The sequence below is a fragment of the Apostichopus japonicus genome, chromosome 20 (assembly GCF_037975245.1).
Source record: "Apostichopus japonicus isolate 1M-3 chromosome 20, ASM3797524v1, whole genome shotgun sequence".
Lineage (NCBI taxonomy): Eukaryota > Metazoa > Echinodermata > Holothuroidea > Aspidochirotida > Stichopodidae > Apostichopus > Apostichopus japonicus.
In genome coordinates, this window is record NC_092580.1 from 7,565,770 (window position 1) to 7,587,490 (window position 21,721).

The following is a 21,721-nucleotide window of genomic DNA, read 5'->3' on the forward strand; positions in this document are numbered from 1 at the left end:
AATGTACAAGCAATGCGAGAATTTTACGTTCAGACTGGTTTCTGTAATTACATGCATGGCTATTCTCTCTCGTTTTACGATCCACAAATTCGATTTCATTATGCCAGCTCTTCTAATCATAGGCATGGCAGTTTCAGTCCCACATATAGTTATCCTAATTCCTAGTTATTGTATGCCTAGGCTATGCCTAGCCTAAAAAAGTATCACTTTTAGTGTAATGTAAAAGGGTGGGCTAGCCTCTAGGCATCACGTAAAGCCCTAATCCTTAGTTAAGCCCGAAGCATAAGTTAAGCCTGGGCTTAGACCTGGAACATTCTTGCTATTACTACAACTGTTATAGCACATTACATAATATGGCACAGTATAAGGCCCAATTAAACTAGGTCTATGGAAAACAAAGTAGCCTAGGCCTAAACTAGTTAGGCTAGGTCTATACTCATTGGCAACTTGTGGGTTGTGTACACATACAGGCCTAATTATATAGACCCTTTTAGTATGCCATAAACAAGTGCCCAAATGGTTAAATGATCTTGGTTGGTGTTAATTGTCAGCATTGGCCTAGCCTTTTTAGGCTAACATGAATTCAGCCTAATTTTTTCTTCTTCAAAAGTATAGCCTAGGCCTTGGTTTAATTTGGATGCAGTCAACTATCATTTATCAAAGTTGCATCAGTACCTCCTTATTCCCTTAATTGACACCCACATTGACGACTGAAGTTAAAAAAAATCTTTTTAAATTATCTTTAGACAGTAAATTTTAACTCCCTGAATTTCAGGACTTTTTTTACAAATCAAAGGTGACATGTGCTCTGAAGAAAAACTCCTAACATAAAAAGCCACAGTTAGCAGACTGTGATAAAGACAAACCTGGTGAGTGACTACTAGACTGAAATCCAGTTCCTGCAACCACAGCAATAAAGTCTTTGTTTTAATCAATGCACTTGTGTGTTTGAAACTTTCAAATGGACACTCAATGGCAGTTGGTTAAGATATAAGGTTTTACCTTCATCATGGAGAGTTGAAGGGAATCTGCCTCATCATCTGAATAATGGACTCAAGGATAGCAACAAATCATGATTGGATAATGATTTTGAGCAAGTAAATATCTGGCAATTTGAAAGTTTGTATTATTTTTTTACATATTATTTAAGCTGTTTAGCTCACACACAAGCAAATGATCAAGTGACAACAACCGATGCAGTATATTTAAAGGTATTGAAGACTTGCCCTAAACCGCATGCCGCGCTCTGAAAAAGTTTACTGTGTGTGTATTTTCTGGGATCAATGGTGGTGTCTAACACTTCTGTTACACCGCATTCGAAACTAGGCCAGATAACCGGCATGAGACGTTTCTTTGTGCGGGAGTCTTCACACCCTTTAAGGAGAAGAATTTATATCCCATTAATAGAGAAAGAATTATGTTTCAATTGGTAGCATGAAACTTAAAATTTTGCAAACATTAGATACAATCAAACAATAACAAGGTTCATTTACAAGGTAATCTACTGCCCTTTATTTCACATTAGTCTGTCACATCAGAAGGTCACAGCTTTCAATAATTATTCAAACAAATTCCCTTGATGGGTGCTTCGTTAGATTCCTGCAATTTTCAAGTTTACCAATGTAATAAGTTCTGAATGTGGCAATGTGGAGAAGCTTTGGGATAATCTGTGGATAAGACTGCCAGACTATCAACAAGATTCCACATCCATGCAACTCCAACTGCTTCCTTCACCTCCTTGCAGATGTACCACATGTCCAAAAAAAAGTCAGCATTGGTTAATGTAATTAAAATCTGGCTTCCTCCTGAGCTGGCAAATACACATGAATTGTCAAGTACAGAGGTCAGTGTGAAACCACTGAAAGATCTTCTCAGCTTTCAAGAAACAAAGACTTGAAGCCAAATTGACAGAGGCCACACTGATACCATTCCACTCTCATAAGATGAAGGTATCACACACACTTCATTTTGCTTCTGCGATGCAGTGCCTGGTAGACTGTGAGGGTCACCCAATGGATGTTTTAACAACTGCCTGGTTTATAGAGCTCTGCAACAGATAATTCATCCTAATGTCTAGTCGTCATCCTGTCATGGCCTTGAGCAAGTTGAACCCACTTCAACACAAAGCAGCTATTGAATTCTTGTCTAGGTACTGTCAAATCCACATCACCATCATTGCTGGTTCCAGCTACGCTGACCATGATAAAAGAGTACAATAAGGGTTTTTTAATTCACCCAACAGAGCTTGCATTCCAGTACCTTTGGGCAGCTGAAAAGATATTCAGAAATTGTTATATATGAGTGTGTTTGTATGCATGCATATGTGTGATTTTCTTGCTTTACAGAACAGCTCCATTTTGATAAGCTATGTAACGTGGAAACCTGCCAATCATATGTTTGAAATAGGACAGGCTGAAACGATTCTTAAATGGAAAGCTTAACGACTTCTTGCATTTTTATACATCACTGTTCAGGTAAGGCCAGTAAGGGCAGTATGAAAAATAAGTAACAATTAATAATTATCATTATGGCCATTTGCTGTCTGCATAATAACAAACTGAATGATGTCATCAGCCCTGTGCTCAGTTGACAACACTGACAAGTAGGCACACTATGTCAGTGTGATCCATGAAACCTTATTAAGGACATGACCTTATAGTATATATGTTAATGGAAAATACATAAGCTACGACATACACCAGTCTTCAGTTGTTGCAGGTTTTTTTTTTCTCGACAGACCCATTCAATCTGTTGCACCTACTATAGCCTAGTACTACATTCCTGAGAAATTAACACCACAATATCAGTCTTAGGTTTGCCCACAGACTCAACTATTGCTCACTCTTACACTCAAGTATATAGTTTAGTTAAGTAGAAGAAAGGATCAGAAGGGACACTCAAGTCCCCATCAAGAACCCTACTGAATATGAGAGAAATAAAACCGAAGACCCAAAAGGCATACCCGATTATACTGCATAATGTACTCATCCAAAGCATTCTTAAACCCCTTCACACTAATTCCCACTCACATTAATTGCCATTTTAAGTAAATGCCTACACTATTCAATTGAAGGATCTATTACTGTAGGCCTAAAGCAAAATCGTGCGTCTGTGATGTAGCCTAGCCGGGACTGTGTGATGTGTGCTTTTCGTTTGTAATATGACTATGAGGTGTTAAATCAACAAGTGTAATGACAGGTTTTCAGCTAGTTTTATATTAATTTGCGGTGTGAAGATAAACATAAATGTCATTACCTTACGATTACTCTTATTACTTACCTGTTAAGCATTTCGCTCCCCGTATGCCTGCCAAAATCTGAGTCGCTTCATTTATTCGTAATGGGTTCAGCTGCTATGCTATTGTGTTTGTGTGTGGTGTTTTTTGTGTTTCGCGCAACTGGTAACGACAACTGGACCTATTTTGATGCCCATGGTTTGCGTGTGACGTCACAAATCGCCAGTTGGCCAAACTCTCTCTATATACGGCTCTGGACACTATCTAAGCGGAGCGCCACCACAGGTTGGCGCGTAGCGCACAGACATTTTTTGAGTAAAGATACTCCCTAGATCGCCGGAAATGACCCTTTCCGGGCCTTGCTAATTTGCATATAAACGAAGAATAAATAGGTGTCATCGCCAAATTACACCCAAAAAAAATATGTGACAAATGTCAATAGGTAGATGAGAGTGCAATAAAAATGTCAATAATCGCGAATAAGTTAAATTGGTAAAGTGTCTCAAGTGCTTAGATGTAAACTAGTGATACTTAGAAGGGGTATAACTAAAACGAATGACAATTGCGTTACACATAACGAATGACAAAATGTTGTACACACTAACAAATTGCGTTGATTAAAACGAATTACAGTAAAGACAGCACAGACATTTGCTTTAACCGGATATCACAGTTCAGACTTCGTGGGTATCTAGATCTAGTAAAGTACGGACAAGATAAAAACGCACCTTATAGTAAGCGAAATTGTAAGTCTGATTTTAAAAAGTAAATTTAGCGTCATTTTCCGATATTAATTGTTAGAAACTAACAATACTATAATCTTGAAACGGCTTCAGTTATCTTTCTATATAAATCTACAGAGGTAAAAAGCACAGCACTCAAGCGCATTCTCACACAAAAACTCTCCCTGTGGTTTCTATCCGTAAATTACACCAAAACCCTGCAACCACGTAACATGCGATTTTCCTCAAATCATTTTTACGCAGAAAACCAATAACCGCATTTACCCCACTCCGTTAATCATTCTATCTCCACTCAAAACTGTCCTTCGTAAGTTCGTTGTCATTCGTTGCCATTCGTTGTCATGCGCTGTCATTCGCAAATGATAATTAACCCTGTAAAAAGTCAATTGTCATTCGCTGTCATTCGTTTTAGTTTGTCCCCTTTGAAGCACTTTTTAAATCAATTTTATTTTCAAAAATGTAGCTTTTTCTTAGATGAAATTCACTTACTTAACGTGGTTCTTTGAGAGCTTGTGAGTTGCTTGTGTCATAAATTCGTGATCAATTGGAAAAGGGTATTTTCTTCAATACTTCATTGGTGCTACTGAGCTTATTGCTGAATTCCACATTAGACATACTGAAATGGGTTTGAACTTCAGATTCGTAATCAGCGTGTCGCGAACTACCAGAAAAGATACACATTTATCGCCTTTGCGACAAAAAGTTTTTCACCTAAAAAAACTGTAAGCAGTTTTTGCCAAAATTTTAGCCAAAATTTGACCCATTTATTCATAAATGTCAAGATAAAACTCAAGATGACAAACAAAAGTTTGATTTGACTGCTTTGAAATCACGTATCACTGGCAAGATGCGTCGAGCGCCCTTTTATTTCGCTCAGTTTGCAACTTTTTAGAGGAACAATAGAAAACCGAAAAACTTTTAGGGACAACAAAAGATTTTTAACCTTTGTTCCGGTCGTAAAAGTTTTTCGGTCTTACTTTTTCTTGAGATGAAAAAACTTGTTGTCGCAAATGCGATAAATGTGTATCTTTTCTGGTAGTTCGCGACACGCTGATTACGAATCTGAAGTTTATTTTGGAATTGAGTGTTGTGTGGGGGCGTGGGGGGCCAAAAACCTGATTTGCAGTTTTCCAAAACTGACCCAAAATCGACCCAAAATCGATTTCGCCCAACGGAACAGGGAGTAATCGATGCTCAGGAGCCCAAATCTGCAACTCCCAGGTCCATATCTGCTTCCGTTAGGGAGATACGTGGTCCCAAAGGACCCGATAGAAATACGTGTTCTTTATAAGTGCACAATTTGGAAAACCCCCTCTTTTCAGCCCACTCTCTTGTCCTCTCTGAAACACCCATCCGGACATTAGAATTAGACGTGGAGTAGAAGACACCCTTGTGTTTGTTATACACCAATTTCGTGTAATTATCTGACCGGGAAAGGCTTTTTGTCTATATGATTTCTATTTTTTTCATAAATCATAAATCAGGGTTTTTTGGCCCCCCTGCACGCACATACACAACACCCAATTCCAAGGCTGACTTGCAGCATGGCTTTCACCGTTAAGTCAACCAAGCTTCAGCTGAGAATTCCCTGAGTTCCATAAGTCATTCCGTGAGAGGAAACACCCTTTCTAGTAGCTGATACATTACACCCGGAAGTTTGTTTTTACAATAATGTGGGATATTTTCAAAATTCCTCAACATTTTGACGAATCGGGGACAATTTCGGGGACACTTGTTCATCGGGGACAGCACACTGTTATCGGGGACTGTCCCCGAAAATCGGGGACGTCTGGTCACCTTAAAATTTTACTATAACATTAATTTTTTGTAATAATTAATAATTTGTTAAAAAAATACATAATTTGTAATAAAAAAATATTTCTGTTGTTCAACAAATTCATAATTATTAGTAATAACAATACTTTTTGAAAACAGTTACAACATTCCTTCGAAGTTCTCCTTATATAATGTACTGTAGCTGGATTTCGTGGAATAGGTTTGTCAGAGAACCTAGGCTATGTACAGACTATGTATTGCCAAAACAAAACAAAAACTTAGAAAGTGACTGTACTGATAAAAGACCAGACGATTGATGTCATTGCCAATCGATTACCAAGAAAATTGCAAGAAATATTAGTGACAGTTTTGAAGACAAAAGGTAAAGCTTACAATCCTCCGTTAACGTATTTACGTCAGGAGGTAATGTGGGCAATTAACTATGGCGGAAACTGACGTCCCCTGGCTAGGTTAGGCCGAAAGCATAAACAAAGTATTGATATGGTATGTGCTTGGCTATCTGGTACTGGTAGTGTTGACCTACGATAGCTTAGGCCGGGTACCGTTGTTTTCCGCACACGTTACTTTCCGCTGAAACAAAACGGTGTTTTCCGCAAACAAATTTGTCAGCGGAAAACAACGTTTTTTTCAGCGGAAAGTAACGTTTTTTTTTGTTGAAGGGACAGAATAACTTGCTGAATTGATTAGGCACATGGAATGATTTAGGAAGGTGGAGAAGATTGGTAACTGTAACAGGATAAATCGGCCATGATTTTAGATGTAACTCGTAAGAAAGGTGGTGCAAAATGCGTGTTCGACTATTAAAACAGCCCTTACTTATACAGCCATTTCCAGCGAAAATCAAAGATACCGCCTTCTACAACTTTTTTTTTAAACTATCATTACGCGGACCGCAGTTTTAATACTTTATTAGATAGTCAATCCTTCATAACGCGGGTGTCCCTTTGCCCTTTTATCGGCCGACCACCACATACTTCTTTAATAATCCCTAATTACACACCCCCAAGCCTCCTCTGTATTATAAGCAGCTTAACTTTTCTGACATGAACTCAGTCTAACCATCCTTTATGGACGTTCTTTGATACTTTCTCATGTTATTTTAATCATCCTGCCTGAATTTGGTATCCTAAAATATGCGAAAAATATAGTATACAGGAAGGTGAAAAAAAGGTGTTTTCCGCAGAAGAATTTTTTCAGCGGAAAGTAATCAGCGGAAAGTAACGTATGCGGAAAACAACTGAAACCGCTTAGGCCTAGGCCTATGCCATTAGGCCTACTTAGTTTAGTTAGTTTAGTAACTAACTAGGCTAGATATGCGTTGTATCATGTATGGCAGTATGTATCGGTAATTTCGCGTGTTCCTTAACTTCATGCGTTGTGATATAACCTTAAATGAGAAACATTCAGCTAGCTGCAATTAAACAAATAGACACTGTAGCCTAGTTGCACAACATGTTTAAATTTCAGATTGCTTAGTCAACTAAGTTAACCTTTAAATCCATATAGGCTCGTAGTTGCTCAAATTTATACTCTCAAACTCAGTCAAAGAAGGAAACATCAGTTGTATTCTGAACTTGAAGTCATTTCATGAAATATTGCACACATTTACAGGAATTATAAAGCATACGTTCAACACCTAGAGCTCTGTAGCCTGTAGGCCTATGCTTGAATACAGGGACTTCCTCATGCTAACTAACCCCTTGGTCTCCAGACAATTCCATGTATGAATCAATGATGAAACTTTGATGCAATTACACAGTTGAAGGATGGAACTAAAAACCACAAAGCTAAAGCTTCTGTCACAGTAGCTCACTGACTGTGATCGGCTGATTATACAAGAACAACAACCTTTACTTTATTAATCTGTATTATTTCATCTGTATGTTAGGCCCTCACTTAAGCAGAGGCAAGTTTTTTAGGGTCGAACGTTTTGATCCACGTCTTTTACAAGATCCCTCATTCTGGCTGAATTTTCATAAGCTATTTTACGAATTCTTTAAAAATACCGGCAACCTGATGCCTATCGTGACCGCCTGAAAGATTTACATCACAAATCTCTTCTACAAATGAGGGATCCATGTTATACTTGGATGATATATTCAACGTCTATCAGTATGTTAATATTTATACCTAATTTTGAGATAAATGATCCTCTGCAAAGAAGCAGAATTTTTTTCAGATTTATACCATATCTAACTCATTAACGAAAAAACACCAAAGCACATCCAAGTTGTTTCTTTCACTACTGTATGTTTTTCTTAGTTGCTTTGCATATTTAAAATGGTTTGTAACTGATTACTGATGTTTCAAGTAACCACACTGTGAAATAACAAATTATCATAGACTTTGATAAATTATACTAGTGTCCAAGTTGCTTAGTGTGAATGGCATAATAGTTCACATGTTTAACTTCTATTCGTTGAATTCATTTGGGCATGGCTTTATGAAATTATCAACTTAAGTACCATTAAAATTGATCTAAAATTACAGTTATGGATGGTGCAACATACCTGCAACCAGAAGTAGGGGAGTGCCAGAGTGTCTTCTCATTGAGAGATGGTTCCTGCAGAGAAGGAGACCAACATATTCTGCCTGACGCTAATGATTCTGCTATTGTGATGGTTGCTGAAGTCGATGTGGAGACTGACATGCACTTGGATAACTCCCAGCAACATGAGCAGTCAACTCAGAACATTAACATGGATGTAAGTATGATCCATAATCAATAATTCAATCAACATGTATGGATATATATGCGCTTATTTATACATCTGTATGTACACATGCATGTATTACTTCACTACAATAAGTCACCAACATTTATACTTACATTCATGTTCCCCCACAAACAGGACCCTGAACCAGAGCCCCCTTTCACCTCCAACATTGGTACGGAGGACGCTCCCGTGACCTACAGTATTGTTGAAGGAGAGTCAAGGAGGAGGAAAAGAAAGCTCTTCGACAGCGATGGATTTGACTACATATTTAAGAGTGGCTCTGCGGGTGAGTAGTTTACCACTGTGTATGCTTTTCAGAAGTTTTGTTAAAAGAATGTGTTTGAAACAGATATGTGCAAGTTTGTTATAAACTTGTATACTTATTACATTACTCTTGTTTATGTTTGTACTTTACAGATGGTTCCGTGCTGTGGCGATGCCCTGTTCGAAGTAAAGACAAACCCTACTGTCCTGCTACAGTCAAACAAATTGGCCAAGAGTTTCGTCGTGGACCAAAGAACCATGTCCATGACGCATCACGTGGAGTGAATATTGAAGCTTGCATAAGAAGGCGAGTAAAGGTAGGTAATATGCTCTGACAAAACCTGCACATCAGATTAATAAATGCAGCATAAATATATTGATCCATGAAAACCATATATTGCTACTTTTAAATTTATAAAAGGTATATCGCAATAACAACCATTAATTATTTTTGTCGATGTAAAGGTGGTTATTTATTAAGTTCAGGTTGCTTGTTCTGTTTCAGATTAGAGCAGTATATGCTGTTGATATTAATCATTAGAACTATTCTAAAATAAAAAAATTCAAGCATGCATACTGATACATAACTATTTATTTCAAAATCTTATACTTTGAGAAAATATTTCATGTTGATCAGTATGTTAATTCTTATACCTAATTTTGAGAGGACAAAAAACCCCTGATCCTTTGCAAAGAAGCAAATTTTCTTTGCAACTGCAAGAAATGTGGACATCGATATGGAGGCCGACGTGGAGCTTTAAAGTGCAATCAATATATATATCCATTCATCTGGGAATATTTGTGTGGATGTATCCACAACCATTCATCCATACATATGTATGTATATTTCTATATATGTACGTATATATAGTTGTGTATTTATGTACATAGGTTAATCCAATAGTGAGCAAACATATTATGTTACCCTCATAACAGGACCAACCAGAGCCTTCACCAAACCCCAAAGACATAGAGGATGAACCTGTGACCTATAGGTTTGTTGAGGCAGGATCAATACGAGGCAAGACAAAGCTCTTCGACAGCAATGGATTTGCCTACATTTTTAAGGTTGCCAATGCAGGTAAATTAATTCTATGATGTTTCAAAAGTTTTGTTAAGTGAATGTGTTAGCATCAGCTGTGCAAGTTTGTTTAAAGCATAGTCCCGGTGAAAATGTTTTTTTAGCTGATGAGAAAGGAACATATTCTATAAGCATCCTAGTGAAAATTCATTCAATTTCTTAGTCTTGATTTAAAGAAAACAACAATTGAAATGGACATGTGTTGTACCTAAAGTGAATTTAAAGGAAAAACAGGTAGATACACACTGACAAATTTGTTTCATGTTGTAACTTTCAAAATGTACCTTCAATTACCTTCTGCAAAATAAGTGATGCATTAATGTATGAATTGATACACTACAGAAAATGGGGTATTGATAGCTTCACATTTCGTAAAAAGTTGTCCTCCAGATTATTTTTTTTAAAGAAACTCGTTATCGTATATTTGTTTGTATCTTTGCAGACGGTTCTGTGCTGTGGAGATGCCCAGTTCGTAACAAAGATATGCCCTACTGTCCTGCTAACGTTAAACAGACGGGCCAGGAGTTTCGCCGTGGACCCAAGGACCACGTTCACGATGCACCGAGTGGAGCAGAGGTTGTAGCTCGCATCAGACATCAGATGAAGGTAGATACTAGGCTCTGACACAACTCCAACATCAAATTTGAAAAACACAACCCAGATCGATTCTTTCAATTTTCATTTAATACGCCTAATGTCTGTTCTTTTCAGGACAATGCAATTGAAAACCCCAAGGAGAAAGCCAGCGTAGTGGTCAGGGAGGTCCTCCGAAACAACCTCCCAGAAGTGGATCCTCTTACTTGTCCAGGACTACCCAAGATGGAGCAGCTGGTTCATGCAACGAGGGCGTATCGTCGAAAGGTCCGCCCACAAGAGCTGGAGGACGTGGACTTTGAACTACTGGTCAGTACAACACAATGTGAGGTATATACACAATATGTAAGAAAGCAAAAAAAAGAATATTAGACAAATTTATGATGACTCCTCTAAATCTATGTTTATTCCCTTATTCGCAGGTGGAACATGTATTAAAACCATATAAAGCTACTTTTAAATTGATAAAAGGTGTATACTGTATAGCATATAAAACCATTAATAATTTTTGTGAATTAAAAAGTAGTTATTTAATAAGTTCAGGATGCTTCTACTGTTCCAGATTAAAGCTTTATTTGCTGTTTTCATATTAGTCATTAGAACTCTTTAAAACAACTTTCATGCATGCATACTCATACATAACTAATTATTTCAAAATCCTATACTAGGAGAAAATATTTCATGTTGATCAGTATGTTAAATTTTATACCTTATTTTGATGAAATAAACCCCTGATCCTTTGTAAAGAAGCGAATTTTCTTTGCAACTGCAAGAAATTTCCAAATCGATATGGAAACCAACGTGGAGCTTGATACAGGCCATCAACATATCCATTCACCTAGGAACATTTGTGTGGATGTATCCACAACCAGTAATCCATACATATGTATGAATATTACTTTATATATATATACGTATATATACTTGTGCATATACGTACATAGGTTACTTATACACTTATGTAGCCAACATATTTTGTTATCTTCATTACAGGACCAACCAGAGCCTTCACCAAACCCTAAAGACATAGAGGACAAACCTGTGACCTATAGGTTTGTTGAGGCAGGATCAATAAGAGGCAAGACAAAGCTCTTTGACAGCAATGGATATGCTTACATTTTTAAGGTTGGCAATGCAGGTAAACTAATTCTATGATTTTGCAAAGGTTTTGTCAAGCGGATGTGTTAGTAACAATTGTGCAACTTTGTTGAAAGCATTGTCCAGATGAAAATGTATTTTTGGCTGATGAGAGAGGAACATATTCTATAAGCATCCTAGTGAAAATTCATTCAATTTCTGTATGTAAAATTGGAACCCTATCCAATCCAAGATTAAAACTGTAAAACCATAAATAAAGTAAACGAATCAATTCTGCTGTCAGTGCACAACTGTGACAGTGTCAACTATCAGTATCTCAGAAACCGAATGTAGGAATTATATGCAAATGTAGGGATTATATGTAATTGTAGGAATTATATACAAATTTCAACAGGATGCTAAGAATGTGCCCTTCTATTATGAGTTTAACAGAAGTTGTCCTCTGGATTAATCTTTTAAAGAAACTCGTTATCGTATATTTGTTTGTATCTTTGCAGATGGTTCTGTGCTGTGGAGATGCCCAGTTCGTAACAAAGATATGCCCTACTGTCCTGCTAACGTTAAACAGAAGGGCCAGGAGTTTCGCCGTGGACCCAAGGACCACGTTCACGATGCACCGACTGGAGCAGAGGTTGTAGCTCGCATCAGACATCAGATGAAGGTAGATACTAGGCTCTGACACAACTCCAACATCAAATTTGAAAAACACAACCCAGATCGATTCTTTCAAGTTTCATTATGCCTTCCATCTGTTCTTTCAGGACAATGCAATTGAAAACCCCAAGGAGAAAGCCAGCGTAGTTGTCAGGGAGGTCCTCCGAAACAACCTCCCAGAAGTGGATCCTCTTACTTGTCCAGGACTACCCAAGATGGAGCAGCTGGTTCATGCAACGAGAGCGTATCGTCGAAAGATCCGCCCACAAGAGCTGGAGGACGTGGACTTTGAACTACTGGTCAGTACAACACAATGTGTGGTATATACCCAATATGTAAGAAAGCAAGAAAATGAATATTAGACAAAATTTATGATGACTCCTCTAAATCTATGTTTATTCCCTTATTCGCAGGTGGAACATGTCCCAAAGGACTTCCTCGTGGGCGAGGTGATGGTTGATGCAAAGGGTCACCACTTGTTATTTGCTTCCAGGGCTCAGCTTAAACTCTTGGCCAAAGCAAAGTGCTGGTAAGTATTGGCAATGACCGGTCGACAATTGAATAAAAGAGTGGAGGAATAATTTGCCTCATTTGGAAATGGCAATAATTTTTATTCTCTCTTTTCCTATAGGTATGCAAAGGCCACTTCCAAGATGTGTCGCAAACCATTCAGCCAGTTGTTTTCTGTTCACGCCTTTGCCCAGCAGGGAGACAGTGCCCAACAGGTGCCACTAGCCTTCGCACTGATGTCTCAAGACAGGAAGAGGGATTACAAGGCCGTATTGCGGGCCCTGAAAAGGGCACTCCCCTCACATCCAAGAGTTCGCTCCTTCGTTTTAGAGTTTGAATCGGCCATGTGGAGAGGTGTCAGATCAACGTTCAGGGAGGTGACCATTACAGGCTGTGTTTATCACTGGCGACAGGCAGTGTGGAGGAAGGTGAGTAATGAAATTTGAATATGTTACAAAAAAACATCCTGAAAGTATGATATTTATCTTATCGAACTCTGTTGTAGTAGTTTGCGGTTTTGAGGAGTTTGTAGAGGGGTATGTTGTGGGCTTTGTAGAGGGGTTTGTAGAGGGGTATGTAGAGGGGTTTGTAGAGGGGTATGTAGAGGGGTATGTAGAGGGGTTTGTAGAGGGGTTTGTAGATGGGTTATGTTGTGGGCTTTGTAGAGGGGTTTGTAGAGGGGTATGTAGAGGGGTTTGTAGAGGGGTATGTAGAGGGGTATGTAGAGGGGTTTGTAGAGGGGTATGTAGAGGGGTTTGTAGAGGGGTATGTAGAGGGGTTTGTAGAGGGGTATGTAGAGGGGTATGTTGTGGGGTATGTAGAGGGCTATGTAGAGGGGTATGTAGAGGGGTTTGTAGAGGGGTATGTAGAGGGGTTTGTAGAGGGGTTTGTAGAGGGGTTTGTAGAGTGGTATGTAGAGGGGTTTGTAGAGGGGTATGTAGAGGGCTATGTAGAGGGGTAGGTAGAGGAGTATGTAGAGGGGTATGTTGTGGGGTATGCAGAGGGGGAGGGAGAGGGTCATTTTGTCAGACCATGGTATCTACCTTCATCTACCTACTGATGAGAGCTTCATTCTCTGCGCCATATGGTGCAACATAGACCTGCTTGTTAGGTCACCACAAAGCTCATTGCTTGACAGTAGCAGGACAGTAGGTTGGTTTTCTGTTTCAGACGGGGCACCTCCACCCACAGACTTGTGACATTGAATGGTTTTGTCTTTCAAGGCTTTTATAGTCAGGATAAATGGTGAAAGTCACTTCGCTATTAAATTCAATTGAACTTTGCTGATGTTATAGTTATTTGAATTCAATGGTCCTTTTCATATCTGTGAAACAGAGAACAGTCTGTGGAGACCTTGGAAGCATGATATCTCCAAGAATAAGAGATGCCTAAGAGGATGTATTAAACTACATCATTGAAAATGTAATGCAATTTTTGCGTATCTGTGGTTTTATCACACAGGTGAAGGAGTTGGACTTATGGACAGCGTACACCTCTAAGTACTCCACACAGACGTACATCCGGAAGATGATGTGTTTGCCACTGCTGCCTCTAGGACAGATTCGGCCTCAGTTCTGTGTCCTCAAAGGTGAGGCAAGAACTGACCAACTGAAAGGATTTTGTGCCTATATGGAGACGACATGGATTGAAGATGGACTCTGGGGACCAGAAGCCTGGTGCAAGTTTGATCGATCAATCCGCACTCATAAGTATATTGAAGGTATGTTTGAGATGAACTTGTTCTGGGTTTTACTCTTGAAAATAACTTCATGCAAAGCAAAATTTGTTTAACAACAACACTGTCACTTTTCACTTTTTTTCAGAATGGCATAAGTCTTTAATCAAGACAGCAGGAACAAATCCGCCTTTCTCTGAGCTCTTGGCGTCCCTGTACGATGTCAGCAGTCTTGCCAACAATGGAGTTCACCTAGTGTCTGAGAGTCAACTACATCTATTGCATAGACGTGCACATAAGACTGTGCAGTCTAGGCTGGCCAAGTACTGGGAGGAATATGAGGCAGGAGACCGATCCACTGATGGATTGCTACGGGCATGTGCAAAGCTACTAGGGAACGTTGATATCCATGGATGAGAGACCTACCGTACTCAAAGATGACACTTACCAACCCCCCTCCCTCCCTCTCTGCGTCCCTCCAAACCCCACCCCCAACCCCCTCAAAGACTAAAAAAAGACCTTACAAATGCATAGGTCTACAAACATTTCTGTTGCAAGTAATTAGTTTGCCTGTGTACTTGTAAATGAAAACTTGCAATTCCTTAGCAAAATGAAAAGATACACTTCAATGGATATTCTGGTGGCTGAAGTTGACTGCCTCGTAAAACCTCCCAGCATTTTGTATATCAAAGATATGAATTTGTCAAATTTGGGAGTATTTCTGTGTATCTGGGAAGTGGCAAAAACAGAGTGAAGGATGTCATCACATCATTTCAGCTGAAAATTGTTTGTTTTGCTTGATAATATTTCACTCATTTATTGACAGAGGAATTTGATGATCCTTTAATTTCAAAAAATCATCATCATTTTGTTTGCAAATGATAAGTTTCTTCATCAGATGTGGAACAAAAAGGGGGTGAGGAGGGGGTGAGGAGGGGGCGGTGTCAAGACATGTACACCATTTAAAGCCTACACAAAATTATTAGTGCAACTTTGTGAGTAGACCTAATTCATAGTCTAAATAGGCCTCCGAATGCCCCAGTTCACATATTTCTGGGCAATTTGACCAGACCCCCCCCTCTACTTCGGGGTAAGCTTCTATAACCCCAGGGTCCCACCCCCTCCCTTTTGAAATCCTGCATCTGTTCCTGTTCATACATCATCTACGGAAGAGATTTATGTACTTTTCGTGAGTTGTGTATAACATCGTCAACCTTCCATCAATGGTAAATGGTTTTGTCTTCTTTATTTCTTTGAGTTCAAATTCATTTTCATAAATGTCATATGATATTTTGAGAGGAAGATGACAGTGAATAAAGCCCAGACCTCTTTTTCTTTACCTTTGAGCAGTATACTCTTCACATACGTACCCTAATCCTCAGTGGGAGGGGGGGGGGGGTGGGGGATGCATATCCTCCTAAATTAGAGTAATAAAATAATAATGTTCACTATGAATTTTAAGAAAGTATTTTTTAATCTAAAATAAAAGTCCTGCTTTTACCACTCACAAACGATTGCAAAAACAAATATTTTAATACACTAAATAAATAAATGCATACCCTAACTAAATGTATTGACAACATTTGCTACAAAGGAAACTACTGTTTCTCTATGAAACCCACTTACAGGTGATTGTACACTCTCCTTAATGTTGGAAATGATCAAATTTGTTAACAAATTATGTCTTGTCCGTGTGAAGTTATGAATCGATGTTATAGCTAGTCTACTAGTGTAGCTGCCCTGGAAATTAATTTTCAGAGTCTTCTGGTGTTGGTGCATTAAGCACTTGTGCCATTAAATCCTGCTCCATTGAAAGGCAACATGATCCATTTAAATCTTGATTAAAATCACATTTTAAATATTTTTATTATCTATTAATTATTGTTTCTTTAAATCTTAATTGTAATCAGTTTTCTTTTAAGTCACTGATGTAAGTAAAAGAAGGTTGTTTTAAAAAGTTTTAAACATTTAATTAAACAGTTTTATTTGTTTTAAACAGGAATAAATAAAAAGCAAAAAAACAATAAAAACATTGTAAAACCATGAAATCATGTAAAATGGTGCATAGTTTGTAAGTACTTCAACTTTATCCAACACTGTAAATAACAAAATGTACATGAATCTATCTTAGGCAGTACTTGGCTTTCACTGTTCGCTCTCGCTTCGGACGGTCAAGCTGACCCCACAGCCAATCAAGTACCTAATTTTACCAAGGCTTCCTCTGTGTTTCATCCTATGGACCCTAACCACGGGCATAGACCTATCCCTGGACCCTATTTGTTTTGGTACAGTTTACATCTTGCTGTAAAATTAAGCCATCCAAACATTACGAAAAGGAAAATAAATTATAGACAAAATTTAACTGGATGTAATATTTCATGCCATGAATATAATCTATCAAACCTTTTGCTTGTATGAGACACACTTAATGAATGTAATATTAGATTTAAATTTGCAAGAACATTAACCTTTGTGCTTCCTTGGACTGCATCACCTGTAACATTGACACATTTTTTACTGTCCATTAACAGGGAGAGTCACAGATGGGTCACACATGTGCAAGTAGAAGTATCGGTGACAAAGAAAAGTGAACATTTCCAGTTGGCGTTGTTTGCCCCGCACTACATCAGCATTTCACAGTGTTGGAGAGAATCGTTTAGTATGGCATACTATGAAGTAAGCATTGTTTGTTACCATTTACTTTCTCTTCAAGTATAAACATTCCTGATAGAGCTAACAGTTTTCATTCATCTATTTAAAACTAGAATTGGATACATTCATGCATTTGCTTTCAAATGCATGCATAATGTTGAATATGTTTAGGAGTAACTAAGAAATGTAGTTGACCACTAACAGTGCTGCCTGTATTAACTGCTGCTTGCTGGTCTGAATGTGAGGACATTCTAACCTGTCCACATTTCATACAGAATGTACTACTATAGAAAGCTACATTTATGATAATTTTAAGATGGAAATTATTATCAAAGGTAATCTGTATCATTGAGTTTGTTTTCTTCTTTAAATAGGAAGGAATCTCTCTGTAAGATGTTCCATTGTTCATGGAAAGACGAAGAAACCATGCAACAGCAGTGGTGTTGAAGAAACCTCCAAGTTAGATGTGGCGAGAAACAAGCAGGTATTTGAATATACATTAATTGTCTATTCTAACCAGGCTCAAGTTAAATTCACATCCATACATGTTTAAGAAACCTCCAAGTAAGATGTGGCAAGAAAACAAGCAGGTATTTGAATATACATTAATTGTCTATTCTAACCAGGCTCAAGTTAAATTCACATCCATACATGTTTAAGAAACCTCCAAGTAAGATGTGGCAAGAAAACAAATTGGTATTTCAATAAACATTAATTGTCTATTCTAACTAGGCTCAAGTTAAGTTTACATCTATACATGTTGCATTGTGGTGGAACCTTTCCAGACTCTTGCTTGCTGCTAATTTAATATGTAACGAAATCTTCAAGTTTTCATTATTGAACACAAATGTTGAGCTTCATGAGCAAGAGGGTTTTCCACAAATTTGTTGAATTGTGGTTTTGGTTTAGCCTTTGAGATTCAATATCTATCAGGGAATAATGAAGGGTTCAAATGTTGTGTAATAGTATTGAAGGCTCTGAAATTTGGCTCTTTTGAAACACTACAGTTCCTGTATGCAAAAGCTGTTACATAATTTTTGCACTTTGTGAGGCAATTTGGACCTTTTACATAGCATTTTGCTATGGGCTACTTATACGCTGTCTATAGTTTCTGCGAATAACTTGTGATGCTAGCAGCATTAACCATTCTTTTTTTTTGCCACTGGCCACTTCTGCACCTTTCAAGGTTATAAGTCTGGAACATTAGCCTGTGTGTTACATAATCAATTTGCTAAGCCTATCAAAGGAAACGAGCGTGGAAAAGTCACTTGCACAGCTCAAATTTCCCCCGATCTACCTATTAAAATGCCTGAGGCAGGTAAACTGTTATGGCAGTGGTAATAAAGGGTGAATTTTCAAATGACATGAGCAGTATTTTAGTAAGATCTATATTATCCCTGTTTGTTTAAGCTACACCAATTTGAGCTACATTGTGCACAATATACATGATCAGTTTGCCAAAAACTCATTACTCTCTGAAACTGTTCAACAGTGAACACTTTGAAGTTGTGCAAGAGGATCACAACTAAACATATCTGTAATGTTTATAAACAAGTTTATGACATGAATTTGGCTCGTCTAAAAGTCTAATATTTGCTAATTTAATGTGATTATTGAAATACAATGTGAATACATTATAAAAGATTCACATTGGAAGGGTGTTCCTTGCTCATCATATTACAGAGGTTTAGACACATTTCATCTTGGTAGGCCCAAGATATCATATTTTTCTTATATCCTTTTCTGAGCCATGAAACTAACACTACTCTAAACTAGTGCCTTGTTAATAGGTAATCATTTAGTCTTCAAAGTTTTGGTAGCAATTTTGAAGGCCCTGAATGTTGCCCCTTGTAAAATACTATGTGTTCCTGTGTACAAAAAAACAAAGAAACAATTGCTATACATCTTTGCACTTGTATAATGATGTGACCAGTTTACATAGCATTTCACAATGCGATACCAGATAGATTATTCCCTGTTTAATACAATATCCTTCCATTTACACAGACATCTTTCTTCCTCCGACTGAGGTTCAAGGAGAGAATCTCTGATGAGCTCGAGGCAACCATCCGTAAGTACACAACAATTAGGTCAAGCAAATATAAATGTATCTTTTGAATTTAAATTTGTTACCCCATATGAACACTACAGAAAATGACAGCCTGTTAATTAGCAATTGGGAATCGAGGTGTAACTTAGCATCTCCCACTGTCAAAGTTCATTGTCAGAGGACAATGTGATGTCCATCTCCCTGACGCCGCTCAATGGTTTAGAAAGTGTATTTGTGACGTCACAATCCTGTTTGTGCTGTTCTTTCTTTGTGGGGTTCCAATTGTTTTCATTTTTAAATGTCATTTTCTCACCATAATCTGTAGTCATGAGATGAAGGTATACTTTGGTGTTGTTCTGTATTTCATCAAGTTATCTATGCTATCTGGGCTATTTGAGAGCTACAAGTTCTGGGCAATTCGTTGAATGATTTTATGGAAATATGTCCAGATTTTGGCATTTAACCTAGTTAAGAGTCTTGGAGCCTGGACCAAATTTTGCTAAGAAATCACTAATCCTTTCGACTATCTGGTTTTCCTTCAGAAGCAACAGCTGCAAGGTTGGCAGGACTAGGACAAATGGAGATGCAGCCTTCGTTCTCTGAGATGTTCAGATGAGGAACTGGTGAACTGGTTGAGATGAAGAAAACTGGCAGTTGTCATGGTGACAGGGGCTTCATCCATCAGTATCTGAACTTTACAGGTGAGGAACTGAGGGCGATACTTAAAACCTTCTGTAGGATTGTGTTTAAAGTTAAACTAACATTTCTGTCTCTTATGATGTTCAGAGTGGTCTCATATTTTCTGTAACCCCCAAAACAAAAAAATAACAGCAAGTTTGAATTTCATGTGGAGAGAAAGTATCTAGGATAAATTTGAAAGAACTCTGAACTATTCTTGTAGAGGAGACACAAACCCAGCAGTCTTCTTTGAATTATATGATTAAGATGCTTCAGATGAACAGCTCCTTCAAAAGCTAAGAAAAACCTCAAAGGCGAAGAAAAGTGATGACATTTTGTCAATGTTTGATTTGATAGTGCCACCAAGGAGGTAAACACTACAAACTTCCCTCTTTACTGAATGTGAAAGTTACATGTCGTTGCTGGAAACGATGTCAATAGAAGGTCAATGAAGACTTAGAAAGAAAAACATTACAATGTAAATTAAATGCGGCTGAAAACTGTCACTTCGAGACTACAGTAGCCGAAGTCTGCATTTTTATGTAGTAAGAAACATCAGCACTGTGATCTCCCAATCACATTATATTCTTGTTTAGCCTTTTAAAGGAGTGTTTCATCTAAAATTATCTGTATCATATAGGGTAAATATGATTGTTGGCTGATTTCTTCATTGATATGGTATTAGTGTGGTAATATCATGGTGTTACTGGTATGCGAGATGTAAAACCAAATCAAATCCTTTAACCGTTTTCTAGTATTCCTGATTGAATATTGGGCTGTTCCTGAGAAATAAAAAAATGGGAACTCTGGTGGAAAAAAGGTTAAAACAATTTGTCAAAGTTCTTCTTAACTTTGAGACTTCCTGGTTGTCAGTCTAACAAAGTTTTGGCGTGTCTCTACTCTCTACTCATGCAACTGCGTTGTGGTCAAGCGATTAAGGCAGTGGACTTGTGATCTAAGGATTGCAGGTTCGAGTCCTGGCCAGATCATTGTGTTGTGTCCTTGGGCAAGGCACTTTATCTCCATTGCCTCTCTTGACTCAGGTGTATAAATGGGGACCTGTAAGATAAACTGTCAGTTGGGCACTGTTTAGCTGCTGCCATGAGGGGGTTTTCTCTATGTTTGACAGGTTATTGTTGACCGGGGTAAAATTGTGATTGTAAAGCGCATAGAAATGCACTTGCATATAGTTGTTCTATATAAATGAATATCTTATTATATTGATTGTTATTACCTTACCAAATTTATGAAAAACACAATTAAATGAAAACAAAATTGATTTTACAATGAAAATTCTCATAAGAAAAGTTCTCATGTTTTTTTGTCAGTGGACCAATTGCAAAACGGTTCCAACAGGCATTTTAATACGATTGATGTCATAGTTACACCACACCAATACCATTCAAGAAGTGACTTGCAAGTAAAAATGTCTATAAGTTGTTTACTTATAAAACTATTTTAAATACTATCTGGAAATATTAATATAACACATTGAAGCCGCATGGATATGGCTTCCCATGAAAACTATTCAGCTTGTTTGTTTAACTTGTCAGTACCAAATTTTCCAAATTTAAACTCATCCAAATAGTGGCTAACTAAACAGCCATGTTCTTTGTGGCATAAAGGTCAGAAATGTTGCAACTAATTATTGACAGTTTGGAAAACCAGTGAATGAGGTAGATGATTTAAGAACATCTGAGATAATTTATCCTGAAGGGCATCCCAAACTCTTTAATTTGAGTGGGATTAAAAAAACAAAAAATTGGGATTTCCATGATTCAAATGGTCAAATATTTTTTAATGAAATATCATAAAGGAAACAAATCAGTTTTACCATGAGATGGTGTACAATCTTATTACTATGGAAATCTCTTGACGTGTGAAAATATTTAAATTTGTTTGATGTGAGAGGGTTAAAAAGAACTCTGCTAGGACTCAAAGAAACTGAGTTTATCTTTGTGATGTAGATCTGT

General features: G+C 37.7%; 1 protein-coding gene across 2 annotated transcripts; it reads left to right on the forward strand.

Moving 5' to 3' along the window:
* The first annotated feature begins 5,977 nt into the window (after positions 1 to 5,977).
* LOC139961556 (uncharacterized) lies at positions 5,978 to 19,764 on the forward strand. Of its 2 annotated transcripts, none has more exons than XM_071960827.1 (18): positions 5,978 to 6,136; positions 8,266 to 8,480; positions 8,628 to 8,778; positions 8,910 to 9,073; positions 9,693 to 9,837; positions 10,280 to 10,443; positions 10,549 to 10,761; positions 11,425 to 11,569; positions 12,027 to 12,190; positions 12,291 to 12,482; positions 12,597 to 12,712; positions 12,815 to 13,121; positions 14,155 to 14,413; positions 14,517 to 15,594; positions 16,900 to 17,044; positions 17,395 to 17,504; positions 19,028 to 19,091; positions 19,613 to 19,764. In XM_071960827.1, the coding sequence occupies exons 2-14, from the start codon at positions 8,268 to 8,270 to the stop codon at positions 14,783 to 14,785; spliced, it is 2,502 nt and encodes an 833-aa protein (XP_071816928.1). In that variant the 5' UTR covers positions 5,978 to 6,136; positions 8,266 to 8,267; the 3' UTR covers positions 14,786 to 15,594; positions 16,900 to 17,044; positions 17,395 to 17,504; positions 19,028 to 19,091; positions 19,613 to 19,764. The 2 variants fall into 2 exon arrangements, with proteins under 2 accessions (XP_071816928.1, XP_071816929.1); XM_071960828.1 differs by having other exon boundaries at positions 10,549 to 10,740.
* Positions 19,765 to 21,721: the final 1,957 nt, after the last annotated feature.

Excerpts from the sequence above, each read along its gene's own strand:
- LOC139961556 (XM_071960827.1), top strand. The coding sequence starts at position 8,268 with ATGGATGGTGCAACATACCTGCAACCAGAAGTAGGGGAGTGCCAGAGT. Across the intron at positions 8,481-8,627 it reads CTCAGAACATTAACATGGAT|GACCCTGAACCAGAGCCCCC; the intron begins GTAAGTATGATC and ends CCCCACAAACAG. Across the intron at positions 13,122-14,154 it reads GACAGGCAGTGTGGAGGAAG|GTGAAGGAGTTGGACTTATG; the intron begins GTGAGTAATGAA and ends TTTATCACACAG.